Below are 26,614 nucleotides of genomic sequence, written 5' to 3' on the forward strand. Positions count from 1 at the left end.
CATTCCAAATACTGGGCAACATGCTGTTATCAGTCAATAGGAAATACCATTGCACTAATTTAGTGAGAGAATCAGCGCAGAAGTGACTAGTGGACGCTCTATTCAAGTATGGTACAAACATATTTTACGAGTGTTTCGGGTACGGGACATGTGTTTTCTGTGATCTCAAAATTGTTTGTTAGTCCACAGTGAGCAAGAATTCAGTGTCCAAATGCAACTTGCGCCACTGCGGTAACAGAGAAGCGCACTTCAAGCGACCAACAAGTCTCGCAAAGCATTTCACGGACCAAAAGGCGGCAAGTTTCTGAAAGTAGACGAAGATCTGCTTAAATATATGATTTCGTTACGCAATGTTGGATATGCCGTTTCTCGCGAAATGCTGTATTTTAAAGGACGAGAAACAGCTGCTGCACATGGAATCAATGTCTCAGATTTGAAGCTAAACCACTGCTGGATGATTCATTTTATGAGGAGAGATAGAGTTTCTCTTTGACGAAGAGCAATATTATGCCAAAAAAATGTGGAGTGATATCAACCAAAAAAGTAATTGATTTTCATCGCTTTGTGATTGAGAAGCATAAAGTAAAGGAATATTTGATCTCCCAAATAGGAACCGCAGGTCAGACGCCTATAAGTTTCCATATGCCACCAAGTCGAACACTCGATTTGTAAAGGACATCGAGTGTTATCGTACGCAGTAACGAAAGCGAAAAATAATGATGTACTGCAATGCTTGCTGTAACAGCTGATGGCAGAAAGCTTTCACCTTACTTTGTTCTAAAACGAAAAACAATGCCTAAAGTAAAATTTCTGCGTTTGTATCCAAGAAGAAGGGTGGACAGACACGTCGCTCGTACAAGATTGGATATGAACGGTTTGGAGAAATCCAGCAAGGTCCCTCCTTCGATGCCGTCCCTTCTCGTGTTGGACAGTTTTCTGTTGATTTTTGTTGCCGGTATGTCATCATTATGTACTTGCATGAATTGTACTTTTATTAGTTCAAATTTATTTCACTTCAGGTCGTATTGTCAGCTCATAACGGGAAGAATATTTTCCAGTGTCGGTACTTAAAACCCATGTGTCCAACTTACCTGATGTAAGCTGTTATTCCTGGCTCCCACCGAGCTCGATAGCTGCAGTCGCTTAAGTGCTGCCAGTATCCAGTAGTCGGGAGATAGTGGGTTCGAACCCCACTGTCGGCAGCCCTGAAGATGGTTTTCCGTGGTTTCCCATTTTCACACCAGGACAATGCTGGGGCTGTACCTTAAGGCCACGGCTGCTTCCTTCCCACTCCTAGCCCTTTCCTGTCCCATCGTCGCCATAAGACCTATCTGTGTCGGTGCGACATAAAACAAGTTGTAAAAAAAAAAATCCTGGCTCTCTAGACCAGGGTCGCCATCTCACCATTAGATAGCTCCTCAGTTAAAGGTAATCACGTAGGCTGAGTGGACCTGGAACCAGACATTTCCAGATTTATGGCATATGAAATGAAATACATATGCTGAAAGAAAACTGTGAAATCCTGTTGGTGATTGATGATAATTAGCAAGGACCTTGAAATATCAAATCCAATGATGGAAACTGGAAGACTGACTACCTAAGAATATCCTTCACAGAATGTCCTATAAACAGTCAACCTTCTTTGACTCTGACAAACTTATTTGACTTTTCAGAAAAAAATCTCACACCGGAATTTTACGCCAAATGACGATAAATCACAGATGAGTTGAACCAGTTGTGTATATATTTTATTTGATGTATCTTTTAAATGTAAATGAATTGCAAATAATTTTGAATATATCTGAATTCCTTGAATAATTTACGCATCCAAAGTTCTCGCCTGTATTTTTCATCAAAAAAGTGTGTTAATTACGCAAGAAAATACGGTATTCTAGAATTCTAGCACCCATTACCATTATTAGTTTTGTTATTATTAGGCCTATGTAAACTTATGATATTTACTTTACAATGCTTTAGAAATTGAAATTATCTCTGCTTATTTAATGGCTTTACTTACAGATTTACACCTTGTTGTACTTTTTTTTTTACTGCTTTTATTTTCACCTTTTAAGTATTTGTTCTACTGATAATAAAGCATTTTATTCACCTTTATTCACCACTTTTGGAGGTCGGTATATGTTTGTAAACAAAAGTGATACAGAATGGATATAAGTCCCATGGAAGGATTTTTTTAATGGCAAAAAATGTAAAAATTTAAAATAAACTTCCTATGTAATGTTATGACGAGGCAATCTCAATTAGTGAGGCACAGACTGAAGAACCAGACATCTCCAGATTTATGGCATTTGAAATGAAATACTTATGCTGAAAGAAAAATGTAAAATCCTATTGGTGATTGATGATAATTAGCAAGGAACCTTGAAATATCAAATCCAATGATGGAAACTGGAAAATTACCTAAGGATATCCTTCACAGTATCTCCTGTAAACATTCAATATTTAATATTTATTTATTTAATATTTGAACTTACAGGCCTTTGCCCATTACAATGTTCAAATTCATACAGCCAAGCAAGAACTGAATATTAATCACAGTGATAGTAATAATTAGAGTTGAATTGTAAACAGAATGGCAAACGGTCACTCACTACTGATGAGCCGTTTCACCCTAAATAACTATGAGCTATGATTACCAGGATATGTGAGGCTTCTCACGAGACAGTATGGATTTTGAACTAATGGAGGAATTACCGGCCAACATGAGGCTTCTCACGGGCCTAAATATGCACTATTAGGGATGATAGTAAAATGAAAACCGATCCTACCCGAAGTGCTCACTTCTGGGTAAGGCCTGGTGCTAACCAGATGACTTGGGGATGTTACGTAATCTCTTACGGCTACATAACAAACCAGTATAAATCTTAAAGTAAAGTTAGGACAAAAGATAGTAAAAGAGGAAAGATGGAGCAACCGTGTAAGACCTACTTCTGCATCCTTCTGCATAGCCTTTGATAGAGTGGAACACGGAATATTATTAAAGAAACTGGAGAGAATAGGATTGGACGTAAGGGTTATACGTTGGATAAGAACATTTCTAAATCCAAGGGTTCAGAAAGTCAAAGTAGGAAATAATATATCACAGGAAGAGAAAGTTTGGAAGGGAATCGCACAGGGTAGTATAATCGGTCCGTTACTTTTCTTAATATACACAAATGATTTAGGGAACAATATAACATCAAAAATAAGATTGTATGCAGATGATATAATTGTTTATAGGGAAATAAATAACATTGAGGATTGTTCAGAATTACAAAGGGACCTTGAAAGTATCCAACAGTGGGTTGAAGAAAATAATATGAAGGTTAACGGAGGCAAATCAACTGTTACAACATTTACAAACAGGAGCTTTAAAACTGAATTTGAATATACTTTGCATGAGGTAGTTATCCCAAAAGATGGCAAGTGCAAATACTTAGGTGTGAGATTTGAAAGTAATTTGCACTGGAAGAGTCATGTTGATGACATTGTTGGGAAAGCATACAGATCATTACATGTCATAATGAGGCTAGTTAAAGGATGCAACAAAGAATTAAAAGAAAAAAGTTACTTAAGTATGGTTCGTCCATTATTGGAATATGCAAACAGTGTTTGGGATCCTCACCAAGAATACCTAATAAAAGAAATAGATAGTATGCAGAGGAAAGCAGCAAGATTTGTAACAGGGGATTTCAGGAGAAACAGTAGTGTATCAGAAATGTTAGAGGAACTTGGGTGGGAAACTTTAAGTATGAGAAGGTAGAAAACTAGACTTATAGGATTATATAGAGCCTATACAGGAGAAGAAGCATGGGGAGAAATCCGTGAGAGGCTTCAGTTGGAAAATAATTTTATTGGCAGAACTGACAAGTATAAAATTAGAAGGAATTTTAGCAGAAGCGACTGGGGTAAATTTTCATTCATTGGGAAGGGCGTGAAGGAGTGGAACAGTTTACCAGGGGTAATGTTTGATCCTTTTCCAAAATCTGTACAGGTATTCAAGAAGAGAATAAACAGCAACAGGGAAAATAAATGAAATGTTAGAGGGCATTCGACCAGTGCAGGCTATTGTAAATAAAAAATGTGTGTTAAAAAAAAATTAATTCCATCCCCTGGTCCATGGAGTTTGGACAGCCAAAGTAGGGGACTGCCTGTAGGGGTGAAGTACAGTGGGAACTTCGAGGGCCCTGGGACCGCTATGGTAGCTGTGAAGGCCCTTCAGGAACTCTGAAAAGTGGTGGCAAAAGGGGGCTCTGGTTAAGTCGCAACAGGTCGTTATGCTACTTAGGTTCCAAAATGGGTAAAAAAAAAAAAAAAAAAAAAAAGGTAAATAAATTCAATGTAAATTTTTTTATCTTATACCAGTTGCATAGTATTATTTGAAGTAAATCCACATACTGTATATGAGTTGACTATGTTTGTAAGTATAAGAGATATTGTAAGTAGAATTTTGTAAACAATATAAATTTATTAAGGATGATCTGTTTGTTTACTAGAAAAAAATTGTTAGCATAAATTGTATATTATTGTATTCTAGAAAAATTGTTTTTCTTCTCATGTTAATTTAAAATTTAGTGCTTGACAATAATGTATTTTAGTGTACCATTTGCCACCGAGGTAGATACCTCATTTGCAAATAAAGAGATTTTGATTTGATTTGATTTGATCCTATCCTGTCAGCATGTCTGGTAGAATTACCACTTCATGCCGACGTTATCATAACATTTAAAGTGCTGAGTGCCAATCGCCTACTGACCTACTTATGCTGGCTACTCCTCTGTTTACATTCGAGGTTATTACATCATATACTACCTCTCACTTTCCTTAGACATTGTTTTTTAACTGCGCATAAAAACTTATTCAGGCCGCTGTCGTTTCTCCATTGGCTCACTATCCATACTGTAATTTTTTGCTCATCTTTTTGCCTACACATTTTTTGCTGCTTCACATTTAGAAACTTTGCCCTTAGTTTCTCTGTCCCTATACAATCACAAAGTAAATGAAGATCATCATACTTATCTTCTTTCCTCATGATCTATCCCCTATTTCTATGCAACCCCATCAGCCACCATAATATCCCACACTTTAATCTTCCTTCCCCAAATCTTATACTTAAATTCGAGATCTGGTAGACCTTATAAAATAGGATGAGCGAAGGCCTTTCTCTACTTTCTTCCAAACAATTCTGCATCTGCATGTCCTTAATTCTCATTGTCAGGGCCCTCTGCATTCTGCTATTTTTCCCCTTCCATCTTTCCCGCCAAATATATCCCATACCCAAATTCTCAACATAACTTTTAATTTTTGCTAGCCAACACATATCATACATTCCTTCCAGTTCATGTCTATATGCTTCCTGCTGCAAAATACTGCCTCCATCCCTTCTCAGTGTAGACCAATAATTTAATACCCTTTTAACACAATCTATCTCGATAAACTCTCCACATAGGATTAATGCCCCCACATTGACTGTACATTGCAGTAATCTCATAACAGTCTTACTGAATTTATATATTATTTGGTTCAAGCTAACCCTTTTCTTATCTAATCCCCATAATTCAACCCCATATAAAGCTCTGCTTAGGACCAAGGTTTTTAGCACTAGCCTCAATATTTTATAGCTTACCCCAGGGTATTTGGCGACTAGAATTTTTATTGAGGTGAGAGCTGCAACCCCTCTCAATTTTCATCTCTTGATGTGGTCATCCCATCCTCCTTTGCTATTTAGTAGCACTCCTAAGTCTAATCTATCTACTTCCTCCATTCTTGCCCCCTGGATTCTCCATTCCCTTACTTGCCCTCTTCCTCTTACTTATAATCATCACCTTCGATTTGTTACAGTTAATTTTCAGCGACCGCTTATTTGCGTAATCTGCTAATTTATCCAAACTTTTCTCTAATCCACCCCTTGTCAGCGTCATTAACAGAATATCTGCGAATATCAGGCCTGGGATCTCTATATTGCTCACCGCCGGGACAGCCCAGCTAGCCCCTCCGTGCCCATCCAATTTATCATTTATAAATAATACAAATAATATGGGTGATAATTTTCAGCCCTGTTTAAGACCCAGCTTGCATTCTGTCGGTTTGCTTACTACATTATCCTCTAGTTTGATGCTACTATATACTCTGATACAGCGTCTCTATCGCATGTATCATTTTCCTAGAGACTCCCAGCCTCCCTAATTTTTCTATTAATGCTCTTCTACTCACGGTGTCGAACACTTTAAAAAAATCGACCGTTGCCAAAAATACGCTGCCTCTTTCCCACACCGTGTATTATTCCGTTATCAACTTCACAATCATGATATTATCTATTGTTTGCCTCCCCTTCCTGAATCCTCCTTGGTATTTGGAGATTATACCGTTACTTTCAGTCTATTAGCTAAGACTCCTGTATAAAGTTTGCTCAAAAAATCTAAAAGAGATATTCCTCGGTAGTTGTTTGGTAAATTTCTATTCCGTTTCTTTTTATATATTGGGCTTATTATCCCATATTCCCATTCCTTCGGTACCTTCAGCCCATTGAAAATCCTGTCTAATAGTTTTACAATCCTCCCATCTGACTGTATTTACTTATTTATTTCCAGTATACATTACTAATACCATTCCTCTCCCCCGCTGATTTCATCTTCAGTTTCCCAATCACCCCCTGGACTACTTCTAGCGTGAAGTCCCTATCTAGTTCATGTATACTTCCATATTAGACCACAAGGCCTGCCTTCTTTCCTTATACTCCCATTCGTCTCTTCCTCCTAATAGCTCGCTAAAATATGCCACCCACTGTACTTAATCAGTATTCATTTTCTTCAGTCCCTTCCCTCCTTTATTAATCATATTTATTCTCTCCCATATTCTTTCAGTTTGATTCGTTCTGCATTCCCTATTTATTAGCTTTGATTGGTCTTTTGCTTTTGTACTCTTTCTTCAGCCTGCAAAATACTTCTTGATCTTTGCTCCCTCCTTTTGCTCTATACTCTTTTAATGCTCTTAACGCTGCCTTTCTGCGGATCTCACATTCCTTGTCATACCAACCATCACCTTTTTTTTTTTTTTTTTTTTTTCCCCCCTTCTGCTGCGTTTGACTGCCCGTGTCACTCTACTTATAGGGTATTCTAATAACTCCAGTGCTCTATCTATATTATTTTCCTCCAGCACCCTTTCCCAGCCAATTCTAATTAATTGTATCTCTTTATCCATAAGTGCGCCTAGCTCTCCTTTTGAGTTCTCTGTCCATATATATTTAGTATAACCACTACCCCACTCTACAGGATGTTTTCTCTCTTCCTCTTTGCCTTCCTCTCTCCTTCTCACCAATCTAACCCATACCAGAGCGTGGTGCAATTCGGTCCAGTCCTCCACCCCTATGCTTTTAATGTTCTCTAGCAAGTCCTCTGAACTCATTACTATGTCAATAACGCTCCCCCCCCTTGTTCAGTAATATAGGTCATTTTACCTTCTCTGTCCCCCTCCCAATAGCCATTCAAGATGAAGAAATTCTCGACTTCACAGAATTCTAAAAGTTTTCTACCGTAGCTATTAATTACCTTATCATTACTACTTCTTCCTGACCCTACTGTCAACTCACCTTCTTTACTAAACCTCGGACTCCGCTTGCCTATTCTGGCATTCCAGTCTCCAAGTAACAATATTCCGTCCTCCTCATACCTCCCTCTAATGATACTAATTTCTACTAATAATTCCTCAAAGAACTTATCATTTGCATATGGAGATACCTTGGGGTGACAGTAGGCAAAAGCCAAGCACACATGTTTATCTCTCCCTGCCTCTCTCCCCATGTTAAATCTTTTCTGGATACCCCCTTCAATGTCACTCTCAATATCCTCTATACATTCATTCAACTCTTCTTTAACTAGCACCGCTGTTCCTCCGGGCGAAAGGCCCATTTTGCTTAATGTTTTTCTTGACTTGTGTCTCACCATGAATCCCCTCCAAGTTATCTCCCTGCCTACTTCTAGCCATGTTTCCAAAAGTGCTACGATATCAAAACTTCCTGTTAAATTTTTCACTTCTTTATTACCTATTTTACTCAATACACCTTCAGTATTAACAAAACCTATCTTCCAGTCTAGTTACAGCTTTTTTTCCCTACCTTCCAAACTGCCACGTTTATTCTTACTTCTCGTCACCCTCTCGCTCTCAGCTTCTACCTCCCTTCCATCATTCTTTAACGCTTTATTGTCATCCTTCCTCTCCTTATCTTCTAAGACTTTATTTCTTTTTCCCCACAGGTCCTTCAGGCTCTTGCTTCTCCCCTTGGTCATAATATCTCTCCCTTTTTTGTTTCCCCCCCCCCCAGTTCGACAATCACTGTATCCGCTTTTTCTTTAGGAATACTAGCTGTTAACACTTCCTGAGCCTGCACACTTCATTTTTCACTCACACTATATTGCACTGCACTGATTTCTTGACTCGGCGCTTCAGCCATCGTTACTGCGTTTCCTCCCTCCTCTTGGGCGTTCTCCTGTCTATCTCTTGACCACTTCGACCGCTCCTCTTCCTGTTTTAACTCTTCCTCCATGCCTTTTAGTTTCGTTAGAGACCAAACACGCCACCAGACACCATTTGATACCACTAACCTCTGATCCTTAATAAATGCTTTAAGACCTTGGTGTCTAGCTCTGCCTAGATGTTTTTTTAAGATTTTCATATTCCCAATTGCTTCTCTTCCCAAGTCTTTGTTTATCCAATTCTTTTCACCTTGTAAGTTCCTTGCCTTTTTTAACGCTATTTCCACCATTATGGTTGCCATCAACTTCATTTTCACTGGCCTCCTGCCTTACACTTTTCCTACTCTTTCAACTTCGTCTATATCAACTTCACTGAAGTTAGTTTTCAGCTTGTTTTGTACAAGATCCACCACTTTATATATAAGATTCACTTTATTTTCACTCCGTTCTTCCTGTAACCCATAGATATATATCCATTTCTTCATCCTTTCTTGGTTAACGTTACCGAGCTCATTCTTCAGAGTAGCCACCTCCTTTTCCAGATTTTTCATCTGCTCCATTAACACTCCCGTTGCTCTCTCATTCTCCTCTATTTTTTTATCCCGTGACTCCCCACTGTTCCTTGAACCATTCCTTCATACCTTCAAATCCCTTAGCTTGTTCCTTTCTCATTTCCTTTACCAGTACATCTCCAGTATGTGCTTTCACAGCGTCCCCTATCAGCCCCTTAATTCTCTCCCAGTCCTCCCAGCTCATGTCAGGGCGCAGATTCATCTCCATGCCTGCTATAATTAGTAGCATGGTTATCACTGTCGTTGCCAAGATAGTCTTGCCAATCTTCCCCAACTCTCCCTTTTTCACCGCATGCCCTGTCGTCTTCTTCTGCCTTTGCTGTCAGCTCCCGATCGCCGCTCGATATTGCTCAGTGCCAATCATGTTACACCTCACTCACCTTTCAACACATGCAATCTGGTTGCTTGCTCAAGTTGTACTGAAAACATTCAATATCCTCTGTCATCATATATTCTTCCCTACAGCTCAGAGAAGAAAATCCATATACAGTGGAACCTCGATTCTCCGTTTTTGGCGGGACCATGGGAAGAAAGTACAACACAGGAAAACGGAAAATCCGGGAGCGAATGAACCATCATCAATTTGACTAAACGTCACAAGAATGAAATATGTGTAATTATAATCTTACAAACACTGCCGCACCAAACCAAAATACAGCCTCAATGGGCCTTCGTCTACCAAGCGACCGCTGTCCAGTCTGAAGGCCTGCAGATTATGAGGTGACGCATGGTCAGTGTGACAATTCCTCTCAGCTGTTATTCCTGGCTCTCTAGACCAGGGTCGCCATCTCACAATTAGATAGCTCCTCAATTAAAGGTAATCATGTAGGTTGAGTGGACTTGGAACCAGCCCTCATCACCATCATCATCATCATCATAATCATCATCATCACCACCAATCATTTCCCATTACACAGCTGTAGCCGGGTAGAGGCAAATATGGTTCCTCTCCACTTTCTTTGGTCTTTCCATCGCTCCTCCTCCAATACTGTGTCCCATTGCAGGTTTCTTTCTCTAATACTGCATTGGATTGTGTTCTTCCATCTCAATCGTGGTCGTCCGCATCCTCTCCTTCCTTGCACTTGCATTTCCATCACCTTTTTTGGCATTTTTTCATCACTCATTCGCTTTATGTGCCCAAACCATCTTAATCGCCTCTTCTCTATTCTATCATTCATTTTTTTCACTCCAATTTCTTCCCGGATTTTCTCATTCCTTATTTTGTCTCTTCTACTCTTCTGTGTCATACTCCTCAAGAACTTCATTTCGGCTGCCTGTATTCGACTCTCGTCCTTCTTTGTCATTGTCCAAGTTTCTGCTCCGTAAGTTGTTATGGGTATGTAATACATCTTGTACATAGTTTCCTTTGCTTCCATTGGCACATCTTTGACCCATAACATGTTTCTTACACTATGATAGAAACAGCTTCCAGCTTGAATCCTCTTAATAATTTCATCATCCAGTCGAGTATTCTCCATTAATTCACTCCCCAGGTAATTGAACATCTCCACTACTTCCAGGGGCTTGTCTGCAAGTCTAATCTGACCTTTCCTTTCTTTCTCTCCTCTAGTCATAACAAGAGTTTTACTCTTTTCTACACTTATTTTCAATCCACATTCTTCGATCTTCCCATTCACCACATCCAACTGTTCTTGAATATTCCTGTTGTCTTCTCCCTAAATCACAAATATCCAGGTAAAAATGCCTGACCTGGCTGGAAATCGAACCCTGACCCTCCGGGTGAGAGGCAGGCAAGTTAGACCATGAGGCCGGCTTCATTAATTTCTGGTACGCAAGTTAAAAATCTCGAAACTTACATTCAGTTTTACCAGGGAAACTTCGTCAGTTTCCCATGAAAACTTCTTTCAGTTCAGCAACTTTGATCAGCTAAACACTTCAAAAAATCTAATAATGCCAAGCCAAACAACAATTGACCACAAGTAGTTTTTAATTCTCTAATCTAATAGAATAAAGCACATTAGATACAAAAACACCCATCAGGATGGCAAAATCCCCCCTCTCCCTTTTTTTTAAAATCTTCCATTGTAATTTGGTCACCGGTATACTGTTCGCTTCGTAGTCAGTTTATGGAAATCTTGTACCACGTAAATTAGACCTACATCAACTTTTAAAGGTTATGCTGAACTCGAGAATATGGTTTCGAATGAAAATATCGATTCTCAAAAGTTCTTAAATGCATTATATTCAATTCTGCCCGTCACTAATCACAGTCAAATTGGAAAGAGAAAAAATATCATCAGAACTTCAGAAATTACGGTTATTCGTGACCTTGAACTCAGTTTGGAAAGCGCACTCGCTGTGCAAGTCAATACAAGTGGGAATTGATACAAACTTTTTAAATATAGCATGTGCATATAAAATGACTGATTTTTATAATATTTTAACACAAAAAACATAAAATTCCCAGTCTTATATTAGGGCCAAACCAGTAATAGGCAATCTCAAAACCTCCCATGGCTTCATGTATGTAAGGTGCAACATCTGTTCTGGTCTCGATAACATAATGGTATTTAAATCTAAGAATTTCATTTTTTGTCCGTATTGAACTGAGAACATATTCATTCAATGAATGAGTGAACGCAGACCTTGATGTGCCAAATTCATCGCGAACCTACAGTTTCGAGTGTGTTGCATGTGTTTCAGGTTTTGCACTTATCGAGTCCAAACTCACGCTTGTGCAATTTTGTCTCACCCTTCACAGCTGGTTTTGAATTGACGCTTAGTGAAAAGTGATTTCAATCCCTAACTGCCAAATTTCATCTCAACCCAAAAATATTTTTAAAATGTTATGTGCATTTTTGAGACGATTGTGTTTGTTGAAATCTAACCTATGTTTTGTACTACACTACATTTGCAGGCAACATTCAATGGAAGAGTGTCTGAAATAATTTGAATCTCCAATGCCAATTTCATCTCAAACTTCCGCGTGGTTTTGTTGCAGTTTATATGTTTTTTAAGTGATTATGTTTTTGAGCCCTAACTCATGTTTATACAATTTTGACTCACCCTTCATGACCATTTTGTAAACTGACATTGTAATTCACTATTTCATATCTCTCATTTAATCACACTGATTTAACATCTTGTATAATGTAAATGTCTGCATGCTTACGCCTATGCCTATTTCCCACATTTTGGCTGAAGATGACGCCAAACAGCGTCGAAACTAGTTCCAAGTGTAAATATATGTTGTAAGTAAACGTATAACATTTATTTTTATTGAAAAGGTGGACCCTTTTAAGTTTCCTATCTTATGTTAACATAATGGTATACGATAATATTAAAATACTAAATTTGTGTTGAGAAGTAGCAGTTTCGATTCCTGCCTAAAAGCCCAGTGACTATACAGTGCCCTTATGGAAGTGCCAAAAATTTGTTCGGGGATACAATCAAAAAAAGTAATTTAAAAAAAAAAAAAGAAATTCATCTAACCCTAGACATACAGTAATGTAGACGTTTTACAAGTACGACGATTTGACAAAACTTGTTCCGTCCTCAAGTAGAGCTGTCGAAATGCGCTTTGTCTCCTTCCAACTATTGTTATGGCCACTCTCTGCTTTATGATTTCTGAAAATTCTCTAAACAATACCACCTGATTGCGATGCTACAATGGTCCTTTATGCAAGTTCACCGCCGATTGCTTTTCCAGTAGGCTACAGTACTTGCTCTAATTATCGCAATGACGGAACGTTAACACCAAGATTGATAAGTATTCCGTAGCCATCCTTTCATGAGATACCCTAACCCCATGGCACTGCAGCTCTGAAGGGCCTTGGCCTACCAAACGACTGTTGTTCAGCCCGAAGGCCTGAAGATTACGAGGTGTCATGTGGTCAGCACAACAATTCCTCTTGGCCGTTATTCTTGGATTTCTAGACAGGGGCCACTACCCCACCGTAAGATAGATAGCTCCTCAATTCTAATCACGTAGGCTGAGTGAACCTCGAACAAGCCCTCAGATCCAGGTAAAAGTCCCTGACCCGGCCGGGAATCGAACCCGGGGCCTCCAGGTAAGAGGCAGCCATGCTATCCCTACACCACGGGGATACAGTTTCTTGAAAGACGCTCGATCGAGGATTTAGCGTTGATGGGACTGAAATTTCTGGACGGTTGATCCGGGAAATCGTTTCTTTGAGAAATGCAGGATTTTTGCAACGTGATGTAATTAGGATGCTCACAGGACCATGTAATTTGAACAAATAATCTGGGAAAGCGTACTTTCCGAGAACGTATAATCGAGGCTCTACTCGTATTGTAATGTTCAATGAAGAGAGAATGCCAGGTTATAATTGGACATTCACTCAAAGGATGATGGTTAAAAAGAAATTCTTGTAGTTCCTTCATTAATTTGGATCATATATATATATATATATATATGGTTTGTCTTGTAGTGAAACTTACTTGTTAATCCACTTCATTCATCTCTTCTCATTTCTTTGACATTCACTATAGTTACACACAAAATTTATACCTAGATCATAAATGGATATTTGGTGTTGTTCTGTTATTGTTATCAGGATCATGTGAAGGTTTTGTTATATGTAAGAAAATCTTAAAGGAGGGAGAAATCATATTGTGAAATTGCAGGTAATGAAGAAATTCCGTGCTGGAGGCTACAACACTTTAATCTCGACATGCGTGGGGGAAGAAGGATTGGATATTGGTGATGTGGACCTCATCATATGTTTCGACGCTCATAATTCCCCCATTCGACTCATCCAACGAATGGGTCGTACTGGTCGTAAGCGAGAAGGCCGCATTGTTATGCTCATGACTGAAGGCAAGGAATCTCAGGCAGGTTTAAATATATTTTTAATTTTGAAATTATCTTATTTTATTGTAAGCATTCAGAATTATTGCTATGAGGGTCCTGAGGAATATTTATTGAATGCAAAAAAATCCTTACATGAATACTTATCAGGTCAGAGGTCTGACATAGAGCAAACATGGTTATCCAAAGACAAGACTCATTCACATAAACATCTGCTTTTTTCTATATCCATTCCTCCAGTATTAGTAGTACTAGTAGTAATCATTCTTGATGAGAGTTACTAGATGCCATCTCCTTTTCCACAGAAATACCGTCAGAGTGTCGTCAACCAGAACACCATGAACAAGAACTTAGCCCGTGGTGAACGCCTGAAGCTTGTACCAAACAGCCCTAGAATGGTTCCTCATGGTGAGTTGGCATTTATTTGAAATATTTCATACCAGCTAGAATAACACGGAAGAAGGCTTTCACATACCTAGATTATAATTTGAGTCACTGTTTTATGATATTAACCTCCCAAAATGTGTCCGACATCTGATGTTGTTCTCGGTATATTTTGCCGTACAATGTGTACGACTTCTTCAGTCCGATTATTGCTGAAATATCGGGCTTGCCATAGACAGAACTTCTTAAAATTGTGTGTCACTTCAGTTTCTTTTCTTTAGACAATTAGCTGAGGTTTTCTTAGACTATTATTTCTTACAGTCTCAAAGTTATGAATTTTTAAATATAAACCTACATTAAAATACCTTGTAGCTTGAGAAAAGTCTATTTTTATGTGCTAGAGGATCACATGCTTGTTACATAATGGAACATTTACCTCAAATTAGGCTATATATTCAGTAAAACCTGTCTTAAGTGGAATCACAAGGGACCAGGACATTTTCATTTTAGGCCAGGTTTCTGTTTAATGAAGGTGAACTAGAAGATGATGTACATTCTCCATTTATTTGTACTAGACACTTGAAAACACATCAAACATTATTAGAATATAGTAAAATACCAGTATAATGAAATTTTGGAGACAAAGTGATTGGGAAAGAAGGAATGTACTGTGCCATGTTCAGTATATGTTCTTACATTACAGCCCATCTAGAATGTATAACCTGGTTAAAATATTGCTAAATGATCCACTAGAAGGGCTGAAAATTTTCCATTTTAGGGCATATTTTGGCTTCCATTTCCACATTTGACAGTTTCTGCATAATCCAGAATGATTTGCATCATGTTTTACACCCTAATCAGGGGAGCAATTTCCACGTAATAGAGGGTCAATTTAAACAGGTTTTACTTTATAAAAACATGATGGAATTGAAAAGTAAGAAAAGGCAGAATACTTTCTTTGTAAGTTGAAGTTTACTCTTCAAATTTTGTCTTGGCTATCTTATTTTTGTATCCTGCCATTTGAAGATGTAATGATTATGCAAATCTTCAGACATTGTCTGCAGCACACAGTATAATTAAAGCAACTTGCTTACCAAATTACCACCAAGGTTAGAATGACAGACATTCAAGTGAACGTGAAGTACTGAGTGAGTTGGCTGTGCGGTGCATCCGGGAGATAGTGGGTTCGAATCCCACTGTCGGCAGCCCTGAAGATGGTTTTCCGTGGTTTCCCATTTTCACACCAGGCAAATGCTGTGGCTGTACCTTAATTAAGGCCACGGCCATTTCCTTCCAACTTCTAGGCCTTTCCTATTCCATCGTTGCCATAAGACCTATCTGTGTCGGTGCGACGTAAAGCCACTAGCAGGAAAAAAAAAAAAAAGTGAAATAAATTATCCAAACCAAACCCAACGGCATGTCACTACAGCCCTTGAAGGGCCATGGCTTACCAAGCAACCGCTGCTCAGCCCAAAGGCCTGCAGATTACGAGGTGTCGTGTGGTCAGTACGACGAATCCTCTTGGCCGTTATTCTTGGCTTTCTTGACCGGGGTAAATGATCCATAAGCAGAGAATATCTGAGGCTGCATCTTTATAACTGGAAAATTTCTTTGCTTTTCATATTTAAACGAATTTCTTTCTGTCACTGCAGATTGCCATAGGACAAAGAATATCATATTCAGTTTAATAAAGCTATAATGTAGTTTATATACTAAACTGTTTGATAAATAAAAATGTTCTATATCTACTCCTAGTTATTTATCATAAACAATATAAATGATTCCACGGAATTTGCACTGAACTCTTCAGTGCAAGAATGGTCGCTTCATGGTTCAGTAGCTTAGAAATCTACCAAAACTGTATTTACTGTATTTACCCATTGCATTTCAGACCCTGCTCCATTTTTTTAAGATTTGAAAGAAAAAATCATACCGGCTATGATAAGAGATATTCATGTTTTTTTCCCCTAAGAAAATGGGTTAACGGAATTTAATGAAAATCGGTATATAGAGTGAGAGAATAAGAAACTACAGTCTAAGCTATAAACAATTGTATTCACCCAGGATGAAATGGTAGTTTCGGGTAAGGCACCTAAAATTTAATTTTTAAATACAGTACCTATGTTAATGGTCCTATCGAAAGTACTAAGTTACAAAACAAAAGTTATAGAAAATAAAATTTCCAATCATTTATGTTTTATTCAGTTTTACTGTACCTACTATGATGAGCGGTATTTCAGAGTCGGAAGGAAACTAAATGTGAAGGCCTACAATATCTGAAGCTCATAACATTGATCAACAATAACATTACATTGACCATTGTTTGTTGTGATGTTCCTTGTCTCTTATGCTGCCACTCAACCCTGACAGATGGAAATACTGCTGTGAACCGAGTATAACAGCTTGACTGAATATTGGCGAGGAATGGCTGGGGAGGTAGGTGATTTTCTTCTTTAGCATGCCATTCCTCTGGTTCATACATTTTCTGATACTACTGGAACATAACACACTGGTTCATCATAGTATTCCAGCTACTCGATCCCTACTCTTGACGAGCTGATTGGAATGACCAGTGTGCACACTTAAGGCAGAGTCTCACTTATGACCTGGTCTAGAATTACAAATTCGGTCTATTCCAAATTATAGCACCACAATTCACTAAATTACTCAAAATTCAACCCTGAAAAGAGCCAGTTCTTAAGAAAAGCTTCTTCCTATTCACTTTTATTAAATTCAACATTCATTTTATTCCAAATTAGCAGCGAAGTGGGGGTTAGAGGAATAATTTGCCTCCAAGTCAGATAGTGTTTTTCTCCCCACCAGTGTAGTGAATTGAGATTTTCTGACTCTTTACATACTCCTGGGAAACAGATTAGTAAAAGGGCATGATTTTTGCCCTGGTACTCTCTATTATTCGAACCCCACCACGAAAAAAAAGTGTGTTCACAGATCATGGCTGTCTGCGGCCTGGTCATTCCAGCTTTGGATTTAGATTGGCAGCATAGTACTGTTCGTTAAAAGTGAGGAAATGTGTGGTTTTCATTTGATCGAGTATTTCATATGATAACATTGCTTTTAATTGTGCCATTCCTACTTTCATTGCAATTACCTGTGTTGATTTCAGTTGGGAAAACCACTAAGATAGTCTTTCTGAGGATGTGAAAAGGCAGGTGGAGAGTGAGAGTCTGCCATTATAACGAGAACTCCCCAATATGATTGTGAATGATGGGCCTACCATTACAATAAAAATTACCTACCCCAGTCTTCATATAAGAAAAGATGTTTGGTGACTTCCCCGTCGCATTTCTTGGGTAATGTTAAGAGCTATGTAATTTAATACAATCTTGCTCTCAACGTATACACTACCTAATCTAGAATTCTGTATACAATGTAGAATTCCGTGGCAAAGCACAGGTACATCAGCTAGTCATATCATAAAAAACATAACCAAAAGAACTCATAGGAAAAACATGCCAATTCACTCGTTCTTGAAATCTTGATGTATGAAATGTTTTCAGAAGTGTGACAGTGGTTACATATACAGTATATAAATTTGTAATTTACATCAGAAGAATAACCGTGGTGTACAAATTCTTTTTGATTGACAATTAAAAAAATTAAAACTTAAATACACTATCAATACAGAAAACAAAAGCTTGATATTTTAAGTAGTTACATATAATCAGAAAAGAAAGGAGAGGAGAGAAAAAAGAAAAATTGTGGAGAATAATCAGATGAAAGGGGAAGAGTAAATTTAAAATGCAAGTTGAAGAAAAGATAGAAAACAAATGAACATTGCAAAACATGAACTGCCAAGCAGGGCAACTGTTAATTGTGTGAAGGGGAGGAAGGTGAAGAAAAAATTGTGGGAGAGGGAACTTCATCCAAAAATTTAGAAAGATGGAATGAGTTCTTACTTTTTTAAGTTTATCAGGAAGGATTTTTAATGCCTCAAAAACACGTCGGTCTGTTCAGCAATCTCATTTAAATTGAAAGTAGGCTTAACCGTTTGGTTTAAGTGTATAAAATGCTTTTAATTAATCAGTCAATCAATCAATCATACTGATCTGCATTTAGGGCAGTCGCCCAGGTGGCAGATTCCCTGTTGTTTTCCTAGCCTTTTCTTTAATGATTTCAAAGAAATGAGAAATTTATTGAACATCTCCCTTGGTAAGTTATTCCAATTAATTAAAAACAACAGATATGGAATCTGCCACCTGGGCGACTGATTCCACTTCTTTACCCATATCGTGTATATATATATATATATATATATATATAAGAAAGCATAAAGGTCCAGTAATACTGCCTTGAGGAATTTCCCTCTTAATTATTACAGGGTCAGATAAAGCTTTGCCTACTCTAATTCTCTGACATGTATTTTCTAGAAATATAGCCACCTATTCAGTCACCCTTTTGTCTAGTCCTATTGCATTCATTTTTGCCAGTAGTCTCCCATAATCCCCTATCAAATGCCTTAGACAGGTTAATCACAATACAATCCATTTGACCTCCTGAATCCAAGATATCTGCTATATCTTGCTGGAATCAACAAGTTGAGCTTCAGTGGAATAACCTTTCCTAAACCCGAACTGCCTTCTATCGAACCAGTTAAGAATTTCACAAACATGTGTAATATAATCAGAATTAATGCTTTTCTGAAGCTTACCCACTCCTAGCCCTTTCGTGTCCCATCATCGCCATAAGACCTATCTTTGTCGGTGCGACGTAAAGCAACTAGCAAAAAAAAAAAAGAAAGAAACAGAGCACATACAATATTTTCTCTCAGGCATGCCCATACCTGCATTCCGTACAACCAATCCAAACCTCCTTTACAACAACGAAGTTCAATTAGCATAAAAATGAGACGGACTTGTGACAAATCTGTACGTGATATGAAACAACTGGTATTATTTTTTACATAAGAACACTAAATGTAACGTATATCACATACAATTACTTTTGCCAGAAAATCTTCACTGGCTGGTGTAATTAGGTTATTGTCCTTATAATAATAATAATAATCGTATGGCCTCAGCTACCGTGTGCAGACATTTCAATTTGACGCCATCTGGCTGTCTGCTCGTCAATTTCGACGTTCCGTTTTACTCTAGGCCCCCACTAGATGGCAGACCGAGTAAACCGAAACTCTCCTGGGCGTCTATGGCTGAGATTTAATGAATTTTGTCGGGTAAACACCAAATGTGTCACCAGAGATCTTTTACATGCCGACATCGTACGACATGGAGTGTCGAATGGACTTTTTTCCGCCCTTCAAAAATCCGACTACCTCTGCCGGGTTTGAACCCGCTATCTTGGGATCCGGAGGCCGACACTCTACCGCTGATTTTGCATTTTAAATCATTAAGTTGTTTATCAGTAGATGAGTCATAATTGGGTACTGTTTTTGTGCATGTTTTGAAGTTTATTTTTAATCATGTTCTCAGCAGAAGAACAGGGATTGGTGAGGGGACAGCCTATCTATTTGGTCAACATAGTGTATAAAGTACCTTGTCCTTTTGTGTTTTCATGTTTGTCCTTGTCTCCTCTTTCTGTTGCTCCCTATTCACACACTGACCTGCCTTTATGTTCATCCTATTTTGTATTCCTTCTTCCTATCTTCCTCCATTTTCTCTGTATATGACTTGATTTGACACTAGTTTGTTCCTTTCCAGTAAAAATTCAAAGTACTGTAGAAGTCCCTTATAGTGAGAATTCATAACGGCGATAAATTTACTTGCTATAGCGGATTGTCATTATATCAGAATTTTCGTAAAAGTTGGGGGGAACCCCATACACATTAAAATCAGTATGAAACGGCAATAAGTTTGTTCAAAACTTGCGTTTTCACGGATAATATCCACACTACGGCTTACTCATTTGTTGTTTTTCGAAATCCAATATTACGTGAAGGTTTGTGTTTAAGATCATTCTGAAAAAAATTATAGTATCACTCCAGAGACCTCAGTTGCAATCGTTTCAGATTTAGTCTTCAAACAGCATCACCTAACCTAACCATGTACATATAATGAACACATAGTTTAAGCGCACATAGAGAAATTATAACCTCCTCACTACAAATTTACATGGGAATGGCCTTTCCGAAATTTAACTAGATACGAGAAAATATAAACTATCTTCTGAAATCAGTGATGTACTCTGCCATATCTTGAGGTGTATCACATTCTTACTTAATTTCAGAGTATAATATTTAAAGTTAAACGATCATTTTGTTTAGCCTTTATTTCTAACGAGTTAACAACTGCTATCGGCCATGTAATGTATGCATTTATTATGAAAACGTGTTCTCCTCTTTCATTTCTGATTTTCTTTACAGAACGGCAGTTGACAGGTATTACTAATCGACTCCAACATCGCCTTCGAATGTCGATGAGAGAGCTCGCTAGTGGATATAGCTAGGAGACTGTACCGAAGATGATCTATTGCATGCAATATAATGTCTGAGTGCATAAATATCGGTATGGAAAAATATCGTGCACGCTTAATCGCTCGAAATAACAGATGCTTCAGTGATACGGCTCTTGCTGTAACCAAAGGATAATCCACAGTTTAATATAGGAATTTTGAAGGGACAGAAAAATCTGACGTTATAACGGGGTTCTCGTTATATCCCTTACTTGCTGTAGCAGACTTCTACTGTATCTTACTTTGGTACCTGTGGTAAATAGGGCCCTTTATTGCAGGGTTTTAATTTTTTTTAGTAAAAATCTTTTGTTGGGGAAAGGAACAGGATGTGGGTGTATGTATAAACTGAGAGGTGTAAACCAAAACAAAAACAAAATGTCCACCCTAATGTGTATACTACTATTGTTTATAGTTATTATTCTGTTCGTGGATTAACAATACTTCTGGGATACGGTTCCTTTCTTAATGTCTCCTGTCATCATAATTTTCATTTCCTTTTGTTCAACATCTGCCAGGTTGGGGTGTTGATGGTACTTCTCCTCCACCATTGCCTTTCCATCCACCATTCTTCTTCAGTAATTTGTATTACATTCCAGTTTTCTTTTTCTTGTACTGTTCTTGATAGAGTCTATCCATCTTGCTTGGGCCTCCCTCTTGCCGTCTTTCCCTCTATCATAGCCTCCAACACTTGTTTTGATATCCTTCCCTTCTCCATCCTCATAACATCGAAACCATCTCAATTTATTCTGCTCCATCCCAATTCCTCTACCCCTATTTCTTTTCTGACTTCAACATTTCTTACTCTTTTTCTCCTTGTCTTCCCTACCTTACTCCTCAGGAACTTCCTCTCACTTGCCTGAATTAAACTCTCATCTCTTGCTGTCAGTGTCCAAGTCTCTGATGCATATGTCTCCTGTAAACTTTTATAATTTTCCTCTGTCTAATTCTCGTGATGGGCTCTTCAGTTGTAACTGCATCACTGTAGCTATTATACTTATTCCTTGGATATCCTTTTTGTAACCAATTTATCTCATAAGAGAAATGTTAACTTTGTTATGAAGTAGTTAAATTGTAAATTAATTGAGTATTTATTTCTTGTAGGACTCAACCCACGATGCCATCAGATGTTCATGTCAATGCCAAAGCAACCTTCTCCTAAAGCTAAGAAACGACGGTCTGGTAATCAGGACTTGAGAACCATGTTGTTAAATCAGAAGAGTAAAAAAAAATGTAAGGTTTATTTATCCTGTATTAATTTTTTGGTACCAATATAAAAAATAATATATCAATAATATCAATGTCAATAATGTCAATATAATATCAAGTGTTTATAGGCCTAATGGGGGTAATGAATCCCATTATTGATGGAAGTTAAAATGAACAAACTCTGTTGCATTTTTAGACTCAGATTCAGTAGGCAGTGATGTTGGATGTTGGTAATCAGCCTGCAGTGAGAATTGACGCTAGAATAAGTATTTGATTCTTGGTAGTTTTCGGGATATTCAATAAGCACAATAATAATTAAACTTATGTCGTAATGGTCCACCTTTTCAATACTATATTATGCAATGTTTGCATTACGTTTCTAATCTGGAAACTAGTTTTGGACTAGTGGAAACTTTTCCTTAATGGAAAACTGTACAAACACATCCAATAACCAAAACAAATTTACAAACACCCACAAAAGACATTAAAAAGTGTTAAAAACATCTGGGATAAACTATGTGCACAACATGTAAAATATGATGAAATTAAAATCAGGCTCTAAAATTCTTAGATGTGTTGCATCATATTAAATGTTCTGTTAGTGCTTGTTAAAATATCATGAAAATGCTGGAATGTTCCTCTGTTGGACATTATCAGTGGTTGAATCAAGGACGTCACACAAAGATATGGTTAAATAACTGGCACTTCTTAATTTGTAGCTGTTAGACATTCACAGTTCAATGCGGTGTCCATGAAGTTAACCTGAATAAATGATAGACAAAATTAATGAATTGAAGGAGGGAGAGTGCTAATCAAATGGCACAGGTTATGTGAGACTTACCTTTCGTTGCAGCTTGTGGTGCGTGGCCTATTGTTGTGTGCCTTGTACTAACAGTTGTGAGATTCAAAGAAAAGGGAGAGGGCAGGGAAAGGAAAGGGGAGAGAGGGGAAGGGGGAGGGATTAAGGCGGGGCCAAAGGATGTGGGAAAACAGATGGCTGCTGAGGAAAGATGCTGTGAATAGTATGAAAAACTGAATACGACTTCATGGTTTGACGTTTCTAATTCTAATTCCCAACAGTACAACATTATTTTATCTATAACATTTCATCACTCCACCATTTTATATGTACATTATCGCATCACACACACAGTTCATTCATTTAAAATTTTTATTCCCACAATGTAATTTTGTCTTAAAGACTTTGGCAAATCCATAAGTGTATCTTAGTTAGGCTGATGATGACCCACATAGGATATTGTAATGTATTTATAGGCATTGCAATTACTGTACAGTATTGAGTAGGTGGAATAAACTTCGTAAATTATATGTAATCTTAATTCAATACAGAACCAATAATGAAATTTATTGCCTTGAATGATGATGCTAACTAAGCAAAACAAAAGGCTTTCCAATACCTAGGCATAAAGCTAAAAATAGCCTAGATACGCAAAGATGTCGATTTCCTGAAGCAGTGCATTTTATTTGATTTAACGCCAAACTTTCTAAGAAACAATAAAAAGACACCGGATCACATCACAAACTACCAAAACTCAAAATAAGACCAATAAAATTTGGCTGAAAGACGAAATCAGATTCTTATACAGGAAAAAATCATTCCTAAATCGCAAATTATATGAGACTCACCTTGCAGCAACAAAATTACTTTCTAATGCACACGGGACACTGTTCTATCAACTAGTTGAAAACAAACTATTTAAAAGATTTAGGCAAAAAACAACATAATTTAGAGCATAAACTGAACAAATTAAATAACTTTACGGCAATCAAATTAGATACATTAGCAGACCTGTAGACTATTGCAAGCAGTTTCATCCACCTCATCAATTTATCCAAGACACCCCTAAGTGGAAATGAACAAGTAATTTTTTCCAAAGGACCCAAGCATAACTGGCCCAATTCAAATACAATTAGTTCAACTATCACAATGATTACAGAATCAGAGCTAGCTATCTCAAAAATGCCATTAGATACACAAGATGAATTAAGAATTGAGGTAAAAAAGAAACTCAACAACGTCCTTTCTCATAATAACTCACTCAACCTTTCTGACAACATTAGTAACAAGAAAATAATAGCCGAGCAAAAACTTCTACATGCCCAAAAAAAGAAAGTAAAAGACCACAATCTAATTGTGACTAAAGCCGACAAAGGCAACACAACAGTAATTATCGGTAAAAATGAATACATCAGTAAAACACCTGATTTCTTTACAGATGGTTATTTTTCCATAATTAAAAAAGATCCTACGCAAAAAGTCCAAAGACTCCTCAAACAAGCCTTAAAAAAAACACCTCCTTTCTGCTTACCGAACAAGTATGAACCCGTGTCTTCCTACTGCCAGAGCTCTCCTGACGATACATAAGGCCGGTGTTCCCATTCGACCAGTCATTAATTATAGACCGAGTCCATTGTACAAAACATCGCAATTTATCCAAAGGTTCTTAAGGAATAACTACCAATTGTTATCTAATAAGTCCATTAAAAACACATATGAATTAATAGATAAACTAAATAAGTTCAGCATGAAACCCAATTATTCTCTGCACTCTTTTGATATAAACATGTACCCCAGCATCCAAATTTTCAAGTTAATTCCATCATTGAAAATAACCTGAACAAAAATAGTCAGTTGAGTAAATTAGAGATTCAAGATTTTATTACGTTACTTAAATTAATCGTAAACAACAACTTTTTCACGTTCAATGGCATCATCTACCAACAGAACGGTCTGGCAATGGCTTCACCGGCCTCAGGTATTCTTGCGGAAATTTACCTCGATTTCCTTGAGCACACTAAAATTAACAACAAATTCGATAATATCCTCTTCTGGGCCAGGTATATTGATTTGTTCTAGCAATTATAAATGAAAAATCAACAGACGCTCCCACTACCCTTCAAGAGCTAAATAGCATTGACTCCCATATCAAATTTACTCTGGAATCAGAAACAGATCAAAAGATCAACTTTCTAGATCTAACCATCCAGATTCTTTAACCTATAAAATTTATAGAAAACTCACCCAATCCGCAGTTACTATTCGTCAAGATTCAACTCACCTCCAACCTCACAAAAGAGCAACATATAATAGCCTAGTTCACCGAGCATTCAACATATCCATGACCAAGAAAGATCTTTCCATTGAATTGAATACTATTCGCGGTATAGCAAAATTCAGCGGCTGCGGTAGCCACTTTATTGAAAGTATTATCAATAAACATAAATTTTGTCCCAAAACAACACTTAAGAAAGAACTACCTAAATACAAATGTTTTTCCACTTTCACTTTTAATAACGAAATTCATAAGATCACTAATATTTTCAAGAAAAAAGGCATAAAAATAGCATTCAAAACCAATAATAACAGTACACACATTCTACGTAACACGTCATACATCAACAAGGTTAACAGGTACGCAAAATCAGGTGTTTACAGGCTCAAATGTAACTCCTGCACTAATATTTCTTATGTAGGGAAAACTGGAAGAAGTTATAAGATATTTGGAACACATCAACGCAGTCAAATATAATAAATTTCAGCTATCGGCCAACATATGGTCGATTACAATCATAAATTCACAAATATTGAACTAGACATGGACATTCTTGAAATAGCTAACAAGGGCCCTCTGCTTAATATAACTGAGAATTTTTATATACATCTGGACCAGTACTTAAATGCTAACTAAAACCGTAGGCCCGGTTTCATCAACACATGTTAGTACTTAACAAGGTGTTAAATCATTTTAACATATGATTTAAGAAAATTTGCGTTTCATCAACAACTGTTAACATTAACAAATGTTGAACTGCGTATTAAAGTTAACATCAGCCATTTCCAATGTTAAATGGCTCACATTAGCATTTAGCAACCAGTTCCAAAATGGCTGCTGTGAATCTCGCTTTTGAGGCAGAATTGCTCTATTTAGATCTTTCAAAAAACAATCCTGATCGAAGAAGAGTTCAGCGACGTAATGACTTTGAAAATTTGACGGATGCGGAATTTCTTCATAGATACAGGTTATCAAAAATAGTTATTGCTAAGGTTGTTGACGAAATTCAAGTGAGGTTGGAATATCCTACGAAGAGAAACTTCCCTCTTTCTCCAATGTTGCAGGTACTGATAATATTACGATTTTTTGCTACTGGTTATTTTCACATAATGGTCGGAGACAATGCTGGAATTTCTAAAGCCACTGTTAGTAGAGTTGTTTGTCGAGTGTCTGCAGCAATAGCATCCATGAGAAGGAGGTATATAACATTCCCTTCAGTAGAAGAGCATCAGCAAATTATCCGCGACTTCTATGAAATAAGCCGCTTTCCTGGTATTTGTTCTAGGTGCAATAGATTCCACACATGTAAGAATCCAATCACCTGGAGGCAAGTGGGCCGAAATATATCATAATTGGAAGGAATATTTCTCTTTTAATGTTAATGTTCAGGTGATTAGTGAGCCTAACCTCCAAATCAGGGATATACTTGCTAGGTATACTTCTGCACACTACAATACAATATTTAATAACTCCCATATCAGAGCACAGTTTGAAGTGGGACAATTAACGAAGTGATTTTGTTAGGTGACAGCGGATACCCGCTAAAAAAGTCTCTCTTAACCCCATTGAAACCCTCGCGGACTTTTCCCACGCCTTGTCCTTTTCTTTTATCGTCAAGCCATCTGTGCGCTTGCACTTAATAACTTATATATATTTACTAACTAATTCAATTAACAACTCTTTTTCGAAGGA

The 26,614-nt window shown here is 37.5% G+C and overlaps 1 protein-coding gene across 1 annotated transcript in view; it reads left to right on the forward strand.

Annotated features, from left to right (window-relative positions):
* Positions 1 to 22,082, forward strand: part of Fancm (FA complementation group M) — a gene marked incomplete at its 5' end in the record, with an annotated part of 94,037 nt that extends 71,955 nt beyond the window's left edge. The window contains 4 exons of the mRNA XM_068227763.1: positions 13,649 to 13,855; positions 14,138 to 14,240; positions 21,744 to 21,860; positions 22,045 to 22,082. Coding sequence (XP_068083864.1) covers positions 13,649 to 13,855; positions 14,138 to 14,240; positions 21,744 to 21,860; positions 22,045 to 22,082 — 465 coding nt within the window. The remainder of the gene's footprint in view (positions 1 to 13,648; positions 13,856 to 14,137; positions 14,241 to 21,743; positions 21,861 to 22,044) is intronic.
* Positions 22,083 to 26,614: the final 4,532 nt, after the last annotated feature.

Source organism: Anabrus simplex, chromosome 5 (genome assembly GCF_040414725.1).
Source record: "Anabrus simplex isolate iqAnaSimp1 chromosome 5, ASM4041472v1, whole genome shotgun sequence".
In the NCBI taxonomy this organism is placed as follows: domain Eukaryota; kingdom Metazoa; phylum Arthropoda; class Insecta; order Orthoptera; family Tettigoniidae; genus Anabrus; species Anabrus simplex.